Source organism: Loxodonta africana, chromosome 15, assembly GCF_030014295.1.
Source record: "Loxodonta africana isolate mLoxAfr1 chromosome 15, mLoxAfr1.hap2, whole genome shotgun sequence".
Taxonomy (NCBI): Eukaryota; Metazoa; Chordata; class Mammalia; order Proboscidea; family Elephantidae; genus Loxodonta; species Loxodonta africana.
Window position 1 is genome coordinate 79199306 of NC_087356.1, and position 17456 is coordinate 79216761.

The window sequence follows — 17456 nt, forward strand, 5'->3', positions numbered from 1 at the left end:
ACCTTGGCCCGGAGGCTAGCTTATTCTGTGGGCTGTGTCTTTCCCCTAGGATGTTGGGAGGACCAGGTGTGGCTGAGCTACGGCTGCTGACTTCCTCCTGGTGCCTGTGGGCAAGAGGGTGTCTTCAAGAGAAAGCATTTTGCTTCTCAGAGAAATGCTGGGGCTGTGGGCAGCGAGGTATGCCCAAGGGGTTCTTGCCCTGTGTCTGACTTCTGGAGGATGGTGGGCGGGGAATCTTCAGGTGGGCGGGGTAGGGCAGGGTAGGGAGGAAGGAGCTCCCAGCACTGCAGAGAAGCAGCAACATTACAGCTCAGCCTGGAATAAAAGAGACCGACAAGGAGAAAGTCAGATGATCTGAATCTGGAGGGTCTTGGGAAATGTGGTGACATGACAAAATTAATCTTTTTCTGAAGCTTTTTGCCTCTCTCTTTACTCTCTAGGGGCTTGGAAGTCTCTTAAGCCTTTCCATCTTCCTCCTTAGCAGAACCTGCTCTCCACAAAGAATCTGATAGACTCACCCTCTGTCAGCTCAGTGAGTTCCATACTTTAAGGTATTTGCAGTTGACAGGATTCTCCTACCTAAGGAATTTCAGCCTTAATGGTGGAATCTTGGGTTGTCGCTTTTTGGGAGGGAAAATTATTTGGGTGCATAGGGTTGTTTCAGAGTCATTTAAATCGAACCATAAGGATGGTTTGATACCTTAGGGTAGAGGGAGGGAAGGAGGGGACAAGTGGTAGGACAAACGTGCTCACCTTCCGGACATTGTAGATCCAGTTGAGATAGGCCGTGACCTTGGTGTACACTCCTGGAGTGCTTGGGCCCCCACAGCCATGGCCCCAGCTCACGATGCCCACCACTTGCCACTGGTCAGACTGGTACATCAGGGGCCCACCACTGTCACCCTGTGAGAGGCCAGAACAGGGACTGCTGCGGAGGGCAGGTAGGGGCTGGGCTTCTCGTCCCCTTGCCCATGTGTTCTGGACATTTCCTAGGAGCAGTGTTCTCTGTTGTTCCACTCTCATCCCCTTTGCTCATGCTGTTCCTGTAGACTGGAATGCCCTTCCCTTTGGTCCAGTCTGTGGTGAACTAAGTTGTGGGAATGTTGTTAGCCTTCTCTTGGAGATTCACAGTATATGCTAGAAAATTGAAGGCTTTAAGGGAGTCCTAAGAAGCCCTAGTGGCAGAGTGGTTAAGAGCTTGGCTGCTAACCAAAAGGTCAGTGGTTCAAACCTACCGGCTGCTCTGTGCGAGAAAGATGTGGCAGCCTGCTTCTGTAAAGATATACAGCCTTGGAAACCCCGTGGGGGCAGTTCTACTTTGTCCTATAGGGTTGCTATGTGTTGGAATCAACGGTAATGGGTTTGATTTTTTTTTTTAGTTAAGGGGGTCCTGCAGCGAAGAAGTCTGGTTATCTTTGTTTAACCTAGTATTTCCCAAGCTTATCTGACCACTTGTTGAGTGGCTATTTTGTGCCGGGCACTATTCTAGGCAATTGGGATTCAGTTAATGTAAAATCCAAGGATCCCTGTCCTTAGGAAGTTTAGAATCAAATAGGGAGAGAAGGACAATAAACAAATGATTAAACAGACAAGAACATGTCAGATAGTGAAAAGTGCACTTATTTGGGTGTCCTTTCTACCAAATCCTATAGCATCTGGGGCTTCCTCTCTCAGGACCCAATAACGCCACGACCAATTGCCTGTTTATACATCACTTCTGCCTTCTACCACTTTCCCCAAAACCCAGCATGTACCTGGCCTTCCAGAGCTAACAGATGCTTCTTGTCACAGATTGAATTGTGTTCCTTAAAAATGTGTGTATCAATTTGGTTGGGCCATGACTCCCAGTATTGTGTGATTGTCCACCATTTTCTCATCTGTTGTGATTTTCTTAAATGTTGTAAATCCTGCCCCTATGATGTTAATGAGGGGGAATGAGGCAGAACTTAATCTATGGGATTGGATTGTGTCTTGAGCCAGTTTCTCTTGGGATATAAAAGAGAGAAGCGAGCAGAGAGACAGGGGGGCCTCATACCACCTAGAAAGCAGTGCCAGGAGCAGGGTGCATCTTTTGGACCTGGGGTTCCTGCTTGGAGAAACTCCTAGTCCAAGGGAGGCCTGATGAGAAGGGCCTTCCTCCAGAGCTGTCAGAGAGAGAGAATGCCTTCCCCTGGAGCTGACGCCCTGAATTTGGACTTTTAGCGTACTTTACTTTGAGGAAATTTCTCTTAGTTAAAGCCATCCACTTCTGGTATTTCTGTTATAGCAGCACTAGATAATGAAGCTACCTCTTGAATGAAGGAATGAGAATGGAGGCAGAAGTAGGGTTAGGGGTTTAAGATGAATGGAGAATGCTCAGAAGATCCTAGGGGTGGGTTATGAGGATGTATAAAGGAATTGCTAAGCAGTCCTGGAGCCCTGGTGTGCAGTGGTTAAGAGCTTGGCTGCTAACAAAAAAGTCAGTTGTTTGAATCCATTTGGAAACCTTATGGGACAGTTTCCAGTTGGAAACCTTATGGAGCAGTTCTACTCTGTCCTATAGGGTCTATATGAGTTGGAACCTACTAAATGGCACATACCAACAACAACAAGCAGTTCTGATGGCCAGTGGGGATGGGGTGAGGGACATTGCATCAGAGCTTGGCCAGCATGAGATGGATTTTCTCTAGTATAGTTCAGCAACTTGGGGACAGTCACAGAGAAAATAGACTTGGAATTCCTTCCCTCAAGGGGCTCATATTCCTATACATGATGGGAAGTAGGGTGGGTAAAGTGAGTAACGTCATCTTTGTATATAAAATATATATTAAAAATCCTTCTGCTTTTCTGTACCATCCACCCATCCATCCACCCATCCACCCATCCATCCATCCATCCATCCGTCCATCCGTCCATCCGTCCATCCGTCCATCCGTCCATCCGTCCATCCGTCCATTCACCCACCCATCCATCCTTATATCCTTAGCTGACTATTCCTTCTCTTCATTACACACTGAGTGCTCACTATATGCAAGACTTCATGTGGGATATTCAGCTTCAAGGTTTTCTTGTCTCTCTAGGACCTACATCCCTTAGAATTCCCCTATGACCCTTGGAAGCCCACCTGGCAGGTGTCCACGCCGCCCTCCAGGATGCCTGCACACAGCATCTTTTCAGTAACTTCCCCCTGGTATGCATCCTCTGCGTTGCACCGTGTGCTGTCAATGACCTGAATGGACGCCTGCAGCAGTACATCAGACATCTTCCCTGGGAGGTTGAGAATATATTCACATCCCATTCCTGCCTTCTACCCCCAGCCCAGGTTATTTCTCTGGTTGTCAAAGTACTTTGTTTTTTGCTTGGCACCCTGGTGCTTGGACTTCCAGGGTGGGTTTTTTGGAAGGATGGTCCTCCTTCCCAGCACCCCCAGGAGCTGTTCCCTGGTCCAAAGGCATCTCCTGCCCTGTGGTTCTAAGTGCAAGGCTTACCTCCATTCTGCTCTGTAAAGCCCCATCCGACAACCCAGAGTGGGGTGGCTGGAGTGAGCTCCTCATCAGAGAAGGGCAGGCAGATGGGCCTGACTGTGCCTGCCAGGAGCAGAGAGGAAGAGGGAGACCCAGGGGTTGGGAGAATCTGGTAGCTAAGCACTCTGAAAAAGTCCACATCAGAGTCTCCATAACACTAGTCTCATAGGATGTTGATGGAAGGGGGATGAAAAAGGGTTCTGCAGTCAAATAAGTTTTAAAATGTGGGTTAAGCATAATAAAACAGATACTTTTAAAACACTTCTCATATCTTTACTATACTAATGTGCCCCATGACTCTCCAAGGAGAGAGTTACAGTATGAAAGTGTTTCCCAAACTTATTTGACAATGGAACCATCTTTTCCCCAAGGGACCAGTGTCCACAGTTGGAATACTGGTCTAAATACTACTCAATATTTAAGTATGTCATCTAACAGAGCTGTTCAAAGATTCTATGGTCTTCCTTAGAAATAATGAGCTCTTTACCCCTGGGGAGAACAAACAGGGGCACAATGACCCCTTGGCAAGGAATATTGTGTAGGCTCTTGGGCACTGGTTGGGGTAGGGGATGGACTAGATGATCTTTTAGGACTCTTGTAACTCCAAGATTGGATGAATCTACATGACTCTGACTTGAGGTGCTCCAAATGGAGACGACAGGCCCACAAAGAAGCTTTGGTGGGGGGCGGGGTGGGGTGCTAGCTGACAGCTCTGAGAGGGCTCGTAGCATTGGATGACATAAGGCTAATAGAGTAAATGAGAACAAATGGGCAAGCTGAGCCCTTGAGAAGGAGAAGGGGTGTGTCCAAGGCCACTTGGTAAGCTAGTGGCAGAGTGGAACTAGAACCTGACCCTAAAGGGCTCGTGTCACCCTTGGGGCTCAGTTCTCAGGTACCACCTCTCACCTGAGAATGTGAGTGGGAACTGCAGCTTCACGAGGGCAATGTCCTTCTCTTTGGGGTACATGGTGTTGGGCTCAGGGATGAAGATTTTGGCCACAGGCAGGGATGGGATGTTGCCCAGTTTGTCTGAGCCGACCCTCACCTTCCAGTTGGACACATCAAGGTGCTTCCTGGGACCAGAGGATAGCTGAGTTCAGGCCTGAGTCAAGCATGCCAAAGGCTGGGTCCCCATGGTCCTACGGATTCCAATGCTGGGTGTCCTTGCCTTAGGAGGCAACATGATGATGGGGGCAGGAGATGGTGGGGTAAGGGTAGTCTAAGGAGTGCCTACCACAAGTCAAGTTCTAAAAGGGGATTTGATTTTTCTTCCCCCATGAAACCCACCCCAGGAAACTTTTAACTGGTGAGCTGGGGAAGGGGCTTTTCCTAATGCTCAAGCTGTAGAGGCCCTGGTATTCTCTCCTCTACCCTTTTTTATGGTCTATATTACTCAAGTGGTACTTGTATTGTGGTCGGTTACGTATCGTGCCTGTCTTTCTCCCTACAGCAGACACTCCTTTGTGTGCAAAAGTGTCTTTCCAGGACAGAATTCATAGCTTTTGTTAGACTATCAAAAAAGATTAAGAACCAGTGGCCTAGACTGTGAGCTCCTCAAAAGCAGGATTGGGCCTAATGCGCTTGGACACATAATATGGTGCTTGGTGTCTGGTAGGTACTCAGTGTATGTGGAGCAAATGAATGAATGAATGGAAGTGAATTGGGCTTGGGAGTGATCTTTTCCCAGAAATATAGGCATTCCTCTCTTGGCTGGCGTGTAAGGGAATCTATAATTTTTTAAAAGTTTCTGGACATAAGAAGGGAGTGGCAGTGACTCTAGACCCTGGAACCACTTCCTAGAAGCCTGACAAAAAGGACTGGAGACTCCGGGGAGATGAGAATAGCTTGTGTATGTGTGGTGGGGGACAGTGGGGAGGGGGTGAGTACACTGGGTATCTGATGGTTTCCCACTGAGCAGAAATCAAGCTTAGTGACCAGCACTCTCTAATCAGATCCACAATGCCTAACAAAGGACATCCTGTCCAGTGCCTTATTTGGGTGACCAAACTCTAGCATATGGCCTCCAGGGGGAGAGCGACAGGGAGTGAGGCCAAGTCAGGAGACAGGGGCCCAGCCACTCTTACCCCTTTGTGGTCTTGATCCTTCAAGGTCGCCTTCAGCTTTGTGCCTTACCTGAAGCAGTGGGCAGCTGTAAGGATCCAGTGAGGGTCCAGGATGCTCCCTCCACAGATGTGTTGTCTATCATATTGGACACTGACCTGCCAAGGCCAAGAATCCACAGAGGCCTTCTCCCCGCCCACTACCCGAGGGGCCTTCAGGCTGTCCCCACAGGCTGGGCTCAGTAGGAAGGAGAGAGAAAGAAGAAAGTCAGGCTCTTGGGGGATTGGGCTGCCTCCCCTTAGAGCCCAAAGTCTACCCTGAGCAAGGCCCGGGTGACTGTCACAGGAGTGTGGGGGAGGTTCAGGCCAGTTTGGAATTATTCATGGGAAGTACTGACTGTCCAAGACCACAGTCTCTCCTCAAATCTCCCCTTCCTCTTTCTGGCTTTGGATGTGTTTAGGAGTTCAGCTTGTGAACACGGGTGTGTCTATTGTGCTGGGAATTCATGACCTTCAAACCAAACAGTGATGCAAAATTACGAAAATCTGCCTAGGTAGAGCATCCCCAGCTGCTTCCTCTGAGTAACAGTAAACAGACGCCCACAAGCTCCTTGAGACCCAGAAGTGGGGAGAAAGCCTCTGAAACTGGATCTTTCCATCCCTTATCATCACGTTTCTCAAAGTCCCTTCCTCCTGCTGAATGAGCTTCCCAATCTGACATTTTGTCTTCCTCCTGTCCCTGGTTACCCACCCCACCCTTGAACGCTTGTGAAAACCTTCAACCCTACCTCCCCACCCCCGTTTTCTGTCACTTTCCAGTAGCCACCACTACAGCGGATGTTCTAAGGAGGAAAGCCACCGCCCCTGTCCTGTGAGCCTGGTACTGTACTACGTAGGGGCGTTTTCAAACACCATCTAATTTCAAACACTGCTTTCTACATGTCCCCAACTTGCTCACTAAAAAAAAAAAAAAAAGCCCGTTTGTATTCCCCCTTGCTTGTAGGGTTGAGTTTAAGCTTCTCCTCCTGGCAGCTTCTTGCTGTCCTTTTAGAAAGTCTCTGTCCAGCCAAATTGATCTGCTTGTAGCTCCCAAAAAAGTTATTCTGTTTTTGCTCAAGAAGGTACTCACAGCCCCTTCCTGAAATGCTGTCTCCTCTCCTGTTTATCTAAATCATTAATCAATTCAACAGATTTGCATGGAGTGCCTATTGGTCTCAAGGGCAGTGCTAGATGCTAGGAATAGAGTGGTGAACAAGCTAGAAAGACAGACATGGTCCCTTCCCTCCTGGAACCTACAGATTCATTCTTCAATGCTTGCCCAGGCACTACCTCCAGGCCATCCAACCATTCCTCTCTTGGAATGTCCATAGCCTGCCCTGGGTGTTGGCCAGCCTTTTATTGTTGCCATGCTTAGGCCCTGTCTTCTCAGTGAGACTGAAGGCTCCCTAAGGGTGGGTTTGTGACTTATATCTCTTTGTGCCCTTGGTGTTGCTCAGTGAAGTTCAGCTGATGTGATCACTCATTCATTCATTGATTTGCTACCATGTATCAGACCCTACTCATTAGGTACTTGTGCGGGTCATGATGATGGATAAGAATCTTAACATCCAGCAGGGAAGCACACATGCTGCTAAGCTACAAAGGCAGTACTGATGGTTTTCCACTCCTCTTAGTCATTCCCAATCTTGTCCATCCTTCCTGGACCCACTCAGCTCTACTTCTCGCACAAGGCTGATAGGAGGAATCTGGGCCACAGTGCTGGTTTTCTCTTCTGATAGCCTCTGTTAGAGCTAGAAGAGTCTCCCGAGGTCCTCATTGGTCAGTGGACTAATGGGCTTCTTTGGAAAATGAACCTCAGAAAAGCTAGGTGAACTGCTCAAGGTCACACTGGGAGTCAGTGGGGCTTGATACTCAGATCTCTGACCCTGTCCAGTGCTCTCTGTAGCATGCCAACTGTGATAACTACTCAGCTTGGCACTTCCCACATGTTGCCTTCCATTGCTATCTGCTCAGTCATAAGCTCCTTGAGGACAGTGGCCAATTCTTTTACCTGTCTGGCATTTTCTACTTCCACCCAGTATCTGGCAGTGTTCGACACATTCTAATTCTTCAATGAATTTTTGATAAATTGAATTGGATGATCTGACCTTGGGTAACTGAGCTGATTGTGACAAAGGAGGTCTATGTCAGCCCTGACAAGGTTTGAGGAGGGCGGGGGCCAGTCCTGCCCTTTCCAGTGTTCCTACTCTTTCTCCCAGATGACCTGGGTACCAGACCTTCTTCCAGGTCTCTGATCAGGTTGTGGGCCAATGGTAGGAAGGAGTTCTTTGCATCAACCACCTGAAGGATCAGCCACCTACAAGCCTGAGATCCAAAGCAGTGAGGGTGGGCCAAAACAGAGTGACACTTGGAGTCTGAGAGATTTAAGAACGAGGGTGAAGGCCTTTCTCCAAGCTCATTGCCTGCCTAGTGCCCAAATCCTCTGAGATGGGGGCATACTCACCAAGACAGTGCAGGGAAACCAGGGAGCCCGAGAGACAGGGTCTGAAGAGAGACACAGGGGCCCTTTGGTTTCTGCTTCTCCCCTGACTGAGAGGCAGGGACTTGGGCCTTCTGGCACTATTGCATTGAAGTCCCCTCCCAACCACCTGGGAAACCTGGAACCTGTGTAGTAGGGGCTGTATAGAAAGGCATTAACACTCAGTTCAATGCAATTCAATTTGATGGTAGTCAACTCCCCCACAGTTGAGTACCTACTCTGTTCTGGGCCTTGCCTGTGTCCGAGCCCCACCTGGGCTCCTGGCGGCCTAAGAGGGAAGAGAGCAGAGCCTGGAACAGAGTGTGCTGCACTGCGGGTATTCCAAAAGGAAGAATAATGGGACTTCAATGGAATTTCGGGCAAACAATCATTCTGCTACAGTCTCTGTCCTTTTCAAGATTTACTCTTTGATGAATAAGCAGCCCTGAATGCTAAGAAGCCAGCTCCTCTCTGAGCTACTCTGCTGCAGTGTGACAGATTTCCTTTAGACGCTATGCTCTAAGCAGGGTGGCGTGGCTATGAACAGTCATTGACAAAGGCCTTGGAGTCTCATTCCTTGGAGAGCTGGGACTGTGGTGAGGCCTTACTCTGGCCTGGGTAAGTGGCAGGGAAGGACAAAGTGGCTTTTGCAACCTTGTCTGTTGGCTTTATTAGGAATCTTAAGTCAGTAGGAGAAAACATTAGGTTTTACTATTTAGACTGATGGAAAGGTCTGAATACCCATCTCCCTGTCATTGGGTAGGACAGCACACTTCGTTCAGCCTCGTGGGACAGCTGTTCATTACAGGACCGCTCAGAAATGTGATTCTATAGCTCTTGGTATTTAACCACCTGCCTGGCAAGGAGTTCTTCCTGTTGTCTGGCTTACTTTCCCCTTGCTGCCAGTCTGCCCGGGGCGAGCTGGGCTGCAGCCCTAACAGCAGCCCCAAGCCTTAGTCTTTTGTAGGCCAGAAGGCGTGTGCCCTCTCACTTACCCACTTGAGTTCTGCACATGAAGCTCCTGGCTGTTTTCCGTGATTTCAGAAACATCTAGATCCTGGTCTGGGCCAATCTCCACAGCTCTGAAGGTGGGTTTGCTGCTCATGTTGGGAGGAGGAGAGAGTTGTGAACTGGGGCAGGAGATTACAAGACAGTGGGGAGTAGCCTCTACTCCTAGGAGAAAGTGGGTGGCAGAGAATATTTGGTGGGGAATGGCAGGGAAGTGAGGGTGGTCTTGGTCAGTGAGGGTGACCTCTGATTTGTTGTATGATAAGGGACATTATTTTGACATCCCAGGACTCAGCCGTAGGGACAAAGCTGGCACAATCTTCTTTTCTTGGGCAGGGAAGCCTAGTCCAGAACCCAGAGCTCCGGAGAAATCTTAGGGATCCCTGTTCCTACCTCCCAGCTCCGTCCCTATTTCAAATGGCACCCAAACTTTGCCCCAGTAGTCTGTTATTGTTTACAGTGGGGGGCACAAGAAGGCAAAGGGACTCAGGTTATCTTCTCCCTCACCCTGGAGGGAACTGTTCTCCAAACAAGGCATTTGGTCTGAATTTGGTAGTGGGGATACTTTTCTTAGCCCCTTAGGAGACAGGTCAGGACTGAACGAGTCTTCAAATGAAGCCAGAAAAACATTTCTCTCACTTGATCCAGCCTCTCTCTTTCTCTCTACTAAACCATGTTTGCGTTCTTTCAAACCTTAGGTTTAAATCTTCCCTCCTCCAGGAAACCTTCCCTGATTAATCCTATCTCCCTCATTGTTCCTTTACTGAATTTGCCTCTTCCAAATCTCTCCCTTCCTTCCCCACCCAGTCATGCTAGTACAAGCAGTTAATCTGTGGCACTGGCTCACTGGCATATTTTCACATTCCCAGAAAGGAAGGCTAGCACTACCTGGGGGGACCCACGCAGTGGACCTAAGAGGGCCAGAGTCTGGCAGTGCTGGGTTTTGTATCAAGAGCCCTCAAGACCTAGGTTTTTGTCCTGGCTCTGACACTAGTTTGATGTGTGACCTTGTGCAGGTCATATTTCTTCTCTGGGTCTCTTCAAACTTTAGTTTTTGCTTCTGAAAAATGATGGGTGGACCGGATGATCCCTAGAATCCCTTCCACATTAAGCCATTTATGGTTTTGTGGTCCTTGGACAAGAAAGTCCTCTAATCCAGGTGGAGGAAGGAAAGTAGAAAAATCTGGGACCCAATAGAAAGAGGGACAATGGTGGAAATGGGCATTCCCGGGAAAGTTAACCACGGTTGACCAATTACATTCTAATGAACGATACCAATGAACTTTGATTTTGAACATCCCAAGAGCCAGGTGACTTGGTATCTTAGCGAGCTCAGGAAGGACAGCAATTCCAGGAGCTATCACCTTAAGAACCCCCAGAGACACCCTGGTTTCATAATCAGACTCAGCCTGCTGTGCCGGCGGAGCTGATGCTGCAGTTGGCTGGACTGCAGGGGAGGAGGGGCTGCTGTAGCGAGGAGAAGGGGGGAAGAATAGTAGGTGTGGGGTATGCCTTCTCGCCTCTCCTTGAAAATATAGGTGGTGGCGTGTCCTCTCCAGAGGGCCTCAGAAGTTGTACCCCATGGTGGGTAGAGAGCAGCAGAAGCCTGAAGACCAGAGAGCAGAGATGGCAAGTAGGTCCGAGCAGTTAGTATTGGCTGCCTGGAGCTTTTATGGGACAGGACCTTGAGGCTGCTTTAGAGATCCATGGGAGAGAGTGCTGTGATTGATTGGTGATGTCTGCCTAGTATTCATCATTTCTCTGGGCCCAGTTTCTTAGAATCCTGAAGACATTTGGGCCCTGCCCGGGAGAGGTTACTCCACTGTGCAGCTAAACACATAGGTTCTTTTCCTTCTCCATTTAGGCTTTCTGAGTAATCAGCTGTCTCACCTCCCCTCTCTCCCTCTCTTTATAGATTAAGAAAGCCCCATGAGAAGAGGGAATTTCCCAGGCTAGAAACAGAGATGCTGCTAGAAATCCTACGCCCAGGAATTAGGGGGCCTTGGGCTATAGGGTTGCTATGACTTGGAATCAGTTCAATGGCAGTGAGTTTGGTTTTTTGGTTTTGGGCACCAATTCTACTCAAAAAAAAAAAAAACCTCCCAGCTACGACCCAACAAGTTACTTACCCTCTCTGAGCCTATCTATAAAATAGACATAATAACAACTACCTTATTGGTTTTCCGCCAAGAGCAAATGAATATAAATATATATGCTAATTACCCTTATTATAATTATACACTGTACATCTACTCCAGATTTAGAGCTGCTTTTGAAATTTGCTGAGAGAGCCCGGATTGCTTATGGGGCTCCAGTGAAATCGGGTTTGCTTAAACTAGATTTGAACCAATGGAACTTTGAGTAAGTAAATAAGGCTTTTGAATTCTGAGCCAGGGACAGCATCTTGCAAAGCCAGGAAGAAGGATGAGGGCTGAGAAAAAAAGAAAGGAGAGGACTGCGAAGGAGCTAGAACTGTGTGTGTGTGTGCATATGTGAGTGTGTGTGCGCGTGGGGGGGGCATACATTCTATCACTGACACCTCATAATCATCCTATGTGGTTGGCGTTGCTTTCTTCATTAACTCTTGAGGAAACTGAGGCTTGGGAGATTTACTTCATGTTACTTGTAGCACAAGTGCTGGTAGCCAAAAGCAGGCCTGTTGGACTCTAATGCCCGTATTTTTAGGAAAGGAAGAGGCAAGGAGGGAGGAAAGGAGGAAAGAGAGGAAGAGGAAAGGAGAGAGAGAGAGAGATAGGAGGGGGCGGGGCACGGTGTTGCTTCCGGAGGCATGGGTTGGGTACCTGTCATAGCCCATCTGTCCACAGGCTGTCTTGGCCAGAGTCTCCGTGAAGTTGTCGAAACATGCGGAGGTCCAGGCTCCTGTGGTGGGGTCCAGCACCTGCAGGGTGGATCGGTCCTTGGAGAGGCGGACTGGGAGGGGAGGAAGCTAGGTCAGCTGGAGGGCAGGGCTCATCTGGCCAGTCACCCTGAGAACTCATCATGAGACCAGCCCAGCCTCCTCCCACCCAGAACTGGGGAGCATCGTAGGGCACCAACACTTTCAATATCCAGGGAAGTTCCTCCATTTGGCTCTGCCTGATTGAGCCATTGAGTCGATTCTGATGCATGGCAACCGCATGCGTGTCAGAGTAGAACTGTGCTCCATAGGGTTTTCAATGGCTGGTTTTTTTGAAGTAGATGGCCAGACCTTTCTTCTTAGGGTGAACTTGAAGCTCCAATCCCTTTGGTTAACAGAGAATGTGTTAACCGTTTGCACCAACCAGGGGGTCCTGATGGAGCTAGGGTGACCAAGTGTCCTGGACAATCTCCATTTTGACTTGTTGCCCTGGCACAATTACTAACGGTGACCCCCTTTTGCTCTTACAGGTGTCAATTATGGTAATAAGTTATATGGTCACTCCATTCATGATCTACCACAATTTGCCCGCTTGGGAAAACTTCTCAACAAGGGGCTCTAGGTCCTTCTCCATATAAAGGCAGAGGGGGAAGGCTGAATGATAAGTATCATTGGCAGTAGGATGGCAGGTACACATAGGCGTTTGACTTCTGATACAAAAGAAGCAAATACACAAGATGTTACTCGGCCTTGCTTCTTGAAAGCCCCCATCACCCATCTCCTGGGCTATCTTTTCCCTTCAGAGCCCAAGCACTGGGTGGTTCAAGGTGGCCTAGCCCAATCCAAGAAGGAACACGGGTTTTTATGTTCAAAACATTTCATATTCTTTTGAAGACCCATTACTGATATCTAAAAAAAAAATCTAACAGGCTACAATAAGTACTTGTTTAATTAATAGAAGGACCAATAGCTGGTTAAATGACTTTACAGCCTCTTTTCTAGCCCCTTGAAATAACAGATTTCCTGGAAAGGAGGGAACTCTCCAAGGTCATCCAATCCAACCCTCAAGGTCATCAGTGCCACCCACGTGCAGCAGGAATGAGGTAGGCTAATGACAATTTCCTGTCCCCTCTGTTCTACATTTGTCCACCAAATATCTACTGAGTGTCTTTGATGTGTTAAGTACTGGAGAGTCCAAAGGTAAACAAGATGTGGTCCCGCTCTCCAACTTCACAGTAGGTATGGAAACTGGAAAGTAAGTGGCAGGTGCCACCCAGTGGATCAAGGGGTCCTGAGCTGACTTCCTGCTGTGCTCAACTCCTTTGTCCCTCAGACCCTGGACTCACCTCCCACCAGGGGCCCATCGGGGTAGTTCTTGACACACTCCTGCTCGTCCTCCCCCGAGGCACAGTCCTCCTGGCCATCACACACTTGCCTCCTGGAGATGAAGTGAAGGGGCTGCCCGCAGAGGAAGTAGTGTTTGTCCAGGATCACCTTGACTGGAAGGCAAGTTCAGGGAGGGCTGAGGGCCAAGTAGGCGGCTGGGGCAGGGAGAGGCTGGGCTTCCCTGAGAATAGTGCTGGGTTTGGAGACGGGCAGATCTAGGCTCCAGAGCTAGTTCTACTACTTAATAGCTCTGTGTACTTGGTCCTGAGCCTCGGTTTCTTTATCTGTAAAATGGAGAGAATAACACCAGCTCCATACCTATAAGATGGCTAAGGAGTCAAGCTAGGTATGTGTGGGAGAAATTTAGAAGTAGGCCCTACCCCCAGCTTCTTATCCCCAAGTGCTGGCATAGTATCCTCTGGTAACAGAAAACCTAAAGTCCAAAGACTGATTCTGCATCTTGGCTCTGCCCCCTACTGTGTGTCTTAAGACCTACGATTGCTTCCCTTTTCTAGGTCTCAGTTTCCTCATCCATTCAATGGGATGATGATACCTGCTTCACAAGGCCCCTGAGAACATTTAGTGAGCAGGTAGTTGTGAAAGTGTCCTGCAACTGTCAAGCACAGTTCTAGTGTTTGGTGTTTTTATCTGGAGTTGAAAGAGTCATTAAGAGGCTTCTGTTTGTTTTTATTTGTTTTTCTGTCTGTTGCCTTTAGATTTTGCCAGCTGCCTTCAGATTCTCTCGTTCCTTTGCCATCTTGGGATGATGGGAATGCACCTTATCTTTTTAACCCCTCAGGGGACAGATATTCCAAAAGTTTTTCTTGGTTAAGGACTCACAGCCAAACACCCCTACCAGGGAGGAGGCTCCTTCTGCCTCACTCAGCTTCCCCCTGGGCTAACATGCCAGATGGAATTCAGTGGGAATGCGTACAATGGCGGCCACCACTTACTGCTGTGCTCAGAGTTTTCCATGTATTTCCTTATGTAATTCTGGTGTCGACCTCAGGAGGCAAGTATGTTATTTACTTCTATTACAAATGAAGAGACTGAGGCTTAGTGAGTTAGGGCACATTTCCCAAGGCCACACAGCAACTTAAATGGCAGAGCAAGGGCTTGAATCAGGGTCTAACTCTTGGCTGCCTCTCCATATATTCCGTGAAGGAGCTAAAGATGTGATCTGTTGGCCCTGATGCTCCTGGTTTGGTTGAAGCAAAGGAGAAGGAGCAGGTCAGATATTTCCTAGACCTCCAAAGTTTGGCTCCTGATCAGGAGCTGGGGCAAGGCAGGATTATTCCAGCCTCCTGGGACAAGGCCGGGTCATAGTGTCACAAGTCAAGAGCCCAGAAGCCAAAAGGCTGAGGGAGCCTAACTCAGAATAGAGGCGTGGGCTATCTCCTCTGATTGTAGAGGGGGGCCCAGGGCATGGAAATCTACAGGGCCTGCTGGGACAGGGAGAGTGCAACTCTAAATTAAATTATGACCTGGTGCCTGTCCTGACCTCCTCCAAATAAACTTGGCCCTCTTCTCTCTCCATCATGGCAGGGCATATGCTCAGAGAAGACAAGCTTATTTTAATATTAGCCTGAATAAAATCGGCCTAGAATGAAAAATCTACAAAACGATCACCAACCTCGTCAGGCAGCCCAAGGTCAAGAAGAAATGACTGGGGGTTATCCACGTCTCACACCCCTCCAGAGATCTCAGGGACTTGGGTGGTGTTTATGTTATGGATCTGCACGACCACTGCCACTAGACAGAGGTGGATGTGGACAGTCTCCATAGGGGGACCTGGTTCCTGCCGTAGTTTTGTCCCCGATTGCCACGCCTCTTCCTTTCTGGGCCTCTGTTCGCAAGTGTAGAATGAGGGGTTGGACCAGAGGACCTCTGAGTGTCCCCTGGTGAGGCTGTGACCGCTGGTGGTGGCAATGCTGCCTGGGTTACAAGTGCAGTCTCCTGCAAGGCTAGCCATTTCATGTCCTTGGCCACGTCACTGTATGCCGCACGGTGACACCCACAATTACAGAGCCTGGTTTTTCTCGAGCCACTTTACACATATTATCTCATGGTTCTCATGATATTCTTCTGAGGGAGGCAGGACATTTTACGGATGAGACTGAAGCTAATTAAGAGAGGTTGCGTGACTTATTCGAGGTCACACAGCAGCAAGTGGCAGTGCCAAGACCCCTGTCCCAGGTGTCTTGATTTCTAGTCCAGTCTCGCCTGCCCTCTTCTCCTTATCCCCTCTTCACAAGCAGAAATGCCCCCGCCCTTCAGGCCAGCTCTGATCCACTCGGCTCTCAATCTGCCGGAGGAGGAGACAGGGGATATGGCTGCCATGCAAACTGCCTGCGTGGGTTTGTAATGTGTGCAGCCTCCTTCTCGCTCTCACTGGAAGGAAGAGCATCCGGGACAGATGGGGGCTGGGCTCACCTCCCACTTCACTCTTAGAAAGCTCTCCTCAAAGCAGGAGGTGGAAACATGTGGGTACATGTTTTTTTCTGCAAAGTGTTATGCAGATCACCTGCCTATGACTCTGTGGAGGTGGGAGGGTGGAGGGTAAGGTGGGCTCCGAGGTGAGGGTTGGGTGAGGACTGCCACTTACTGAGGGGTGGGGGCTACCACTTACTTTGGGGTGAGGGTAGGGTGGGTGCTACCACTTATTGAGTGTGGTGGGGGCTGCCACTTACTGAGGGATGAGGGTAGGGTGGGGGCTGCCACTTACTGAGGGGTGAGGTGAGGGCTGCCACTTACTTAGGGGGTGAAGCGGGGGCTGCCACTTACTGAGGGAATAAAGGTGAGGTGGGTTTCCCACTTACTGAGGACAGCAACGACAACGATGGCCACCAGGCTCAGCACTGCTGCAATGATGGGGACCCCCACCTTTTTGAAGGTCTCCAGAGAGGTGCGAGGTTTACGCAGGGGGGTGACATCTGCAAAGAGATGTGAGGCAGAGGGGAAGAGCCAGCAGCCGTCAAGCTGAGGTCCCACTGGTTGGCATTTGAAGATTGCCTCTGCCAAAGCCCACACCCTTCCCACCCTCTGACCACCTAAGATGTTGTCATGGATTGAATTGCGTCCCCTCAACTTGGCTACGCCGTGATTCCCAGTATTGTGTGGTTGTCTCCCATTCTGTGACCTGATGTAATTTTTCTTTGTTGTGAATCCTAACCTCTGCCTGTGGTTAAAGAGGCAAGATTAGGTTATGTTAAAGAGGGCTAGGGTGGGAGGCAACACCCTTACTCAGGTCACAGCCCTGATCCAATGTAAGGGGAGTTTCCCTGGAGTGTGGCCTGCATCACCTTTTATCTTACAAGAGATAAAAGGAGAGAGAAGAGAGCAGAGCAATAGGAACCTCCTACCTGTAGGGTTGCTATGAATCAGAATTGACTGGACGGCAACGGGTTTGGTTTTTGGTTTTTACCACCAAGAATGAAGAACCAGGAGGTGAGCACATCCCCCTGCTCCTAGACCAGGGGAAGACTGACAACAAGGACCCTTTCCCAGAACTGACACAGAGAGAAAGACTTCCCTGGAGCCGGCACCCTGAATTTGGACTGCTAGCCTCCTAGACTGTGAGAGAATAAACTTTTGTTTATTAAAGCCATCCCCTTGTGGTATTTCTCTCACAGCAGCACTAGCTAGCTCCGACAGGTGTTGAGCCCCAGGAATGCTTTGGGGACCATTTTGGTCAGTGATGGGGGGTTACTCATACAGCCGAGGCTTAGCTTCATCAGCACAAGATTACCCTGCCTCCATTCACCTGCCCAGGCTTATTCATCTTTCGAGTCCGACTAGAGCACCCCTCAGATGAGCCTCCAGCCCATGCCGCCTTCCCCTTCTCATGGCTTAGCCTGTTCTGGGGTGCTTCGCCCCCGTTCAGCCTGACCTGTGCCTGCCCTGGGAGGGCTCTGAGCCCCTCAGACACGTACTTTGTCACATACCCAGCCACTGAAATAATTTATCCTCTTTGCTGACTTACCTTTTGGTTAAACTATAAGCTCAAGGAGGGCAGGGACCTCCAGTGCAGCACGTGTTTGTGCTGAAAACCAAACCAGCTGCTGTTGGGTCAGCTCTGACTCCGGGCAGTCCTGTGGGCGTCAGAGCCAAGCTGTGCTCCACAG

The 17456-nt window shown here is 49.3% G+C and overlaps 1 protein-coding gene across 1 annotated transcript; it reads right to left on the minus strand.

The window, feature by feature from the left end:
• Window positions 1-146: 146 nt before the first annotated feature.
• Window positions 147-16349, minus strand: TMPRSS4 (transmembrane serine protease 4). The gene is given in 12 exon segments (XM_064268333.1): window positions 147-315; window positions 701-903; window positions 3104-3246; window positions 3468-3566; window positions 4410-4576; window positions 5637-5796; window positions 8067-8107; window positions 9077-9178; window positions 11891-12020; window positions 13293-13445; window positions 16152-16217; window positions 16220-16349. Coding segments are annotated over 12 exon segments (1479 nt in total). The 5' UTR covers window positions 16266-16349.
• Window positions 16350-17456: the final 1107 nt, after the last annotated feature.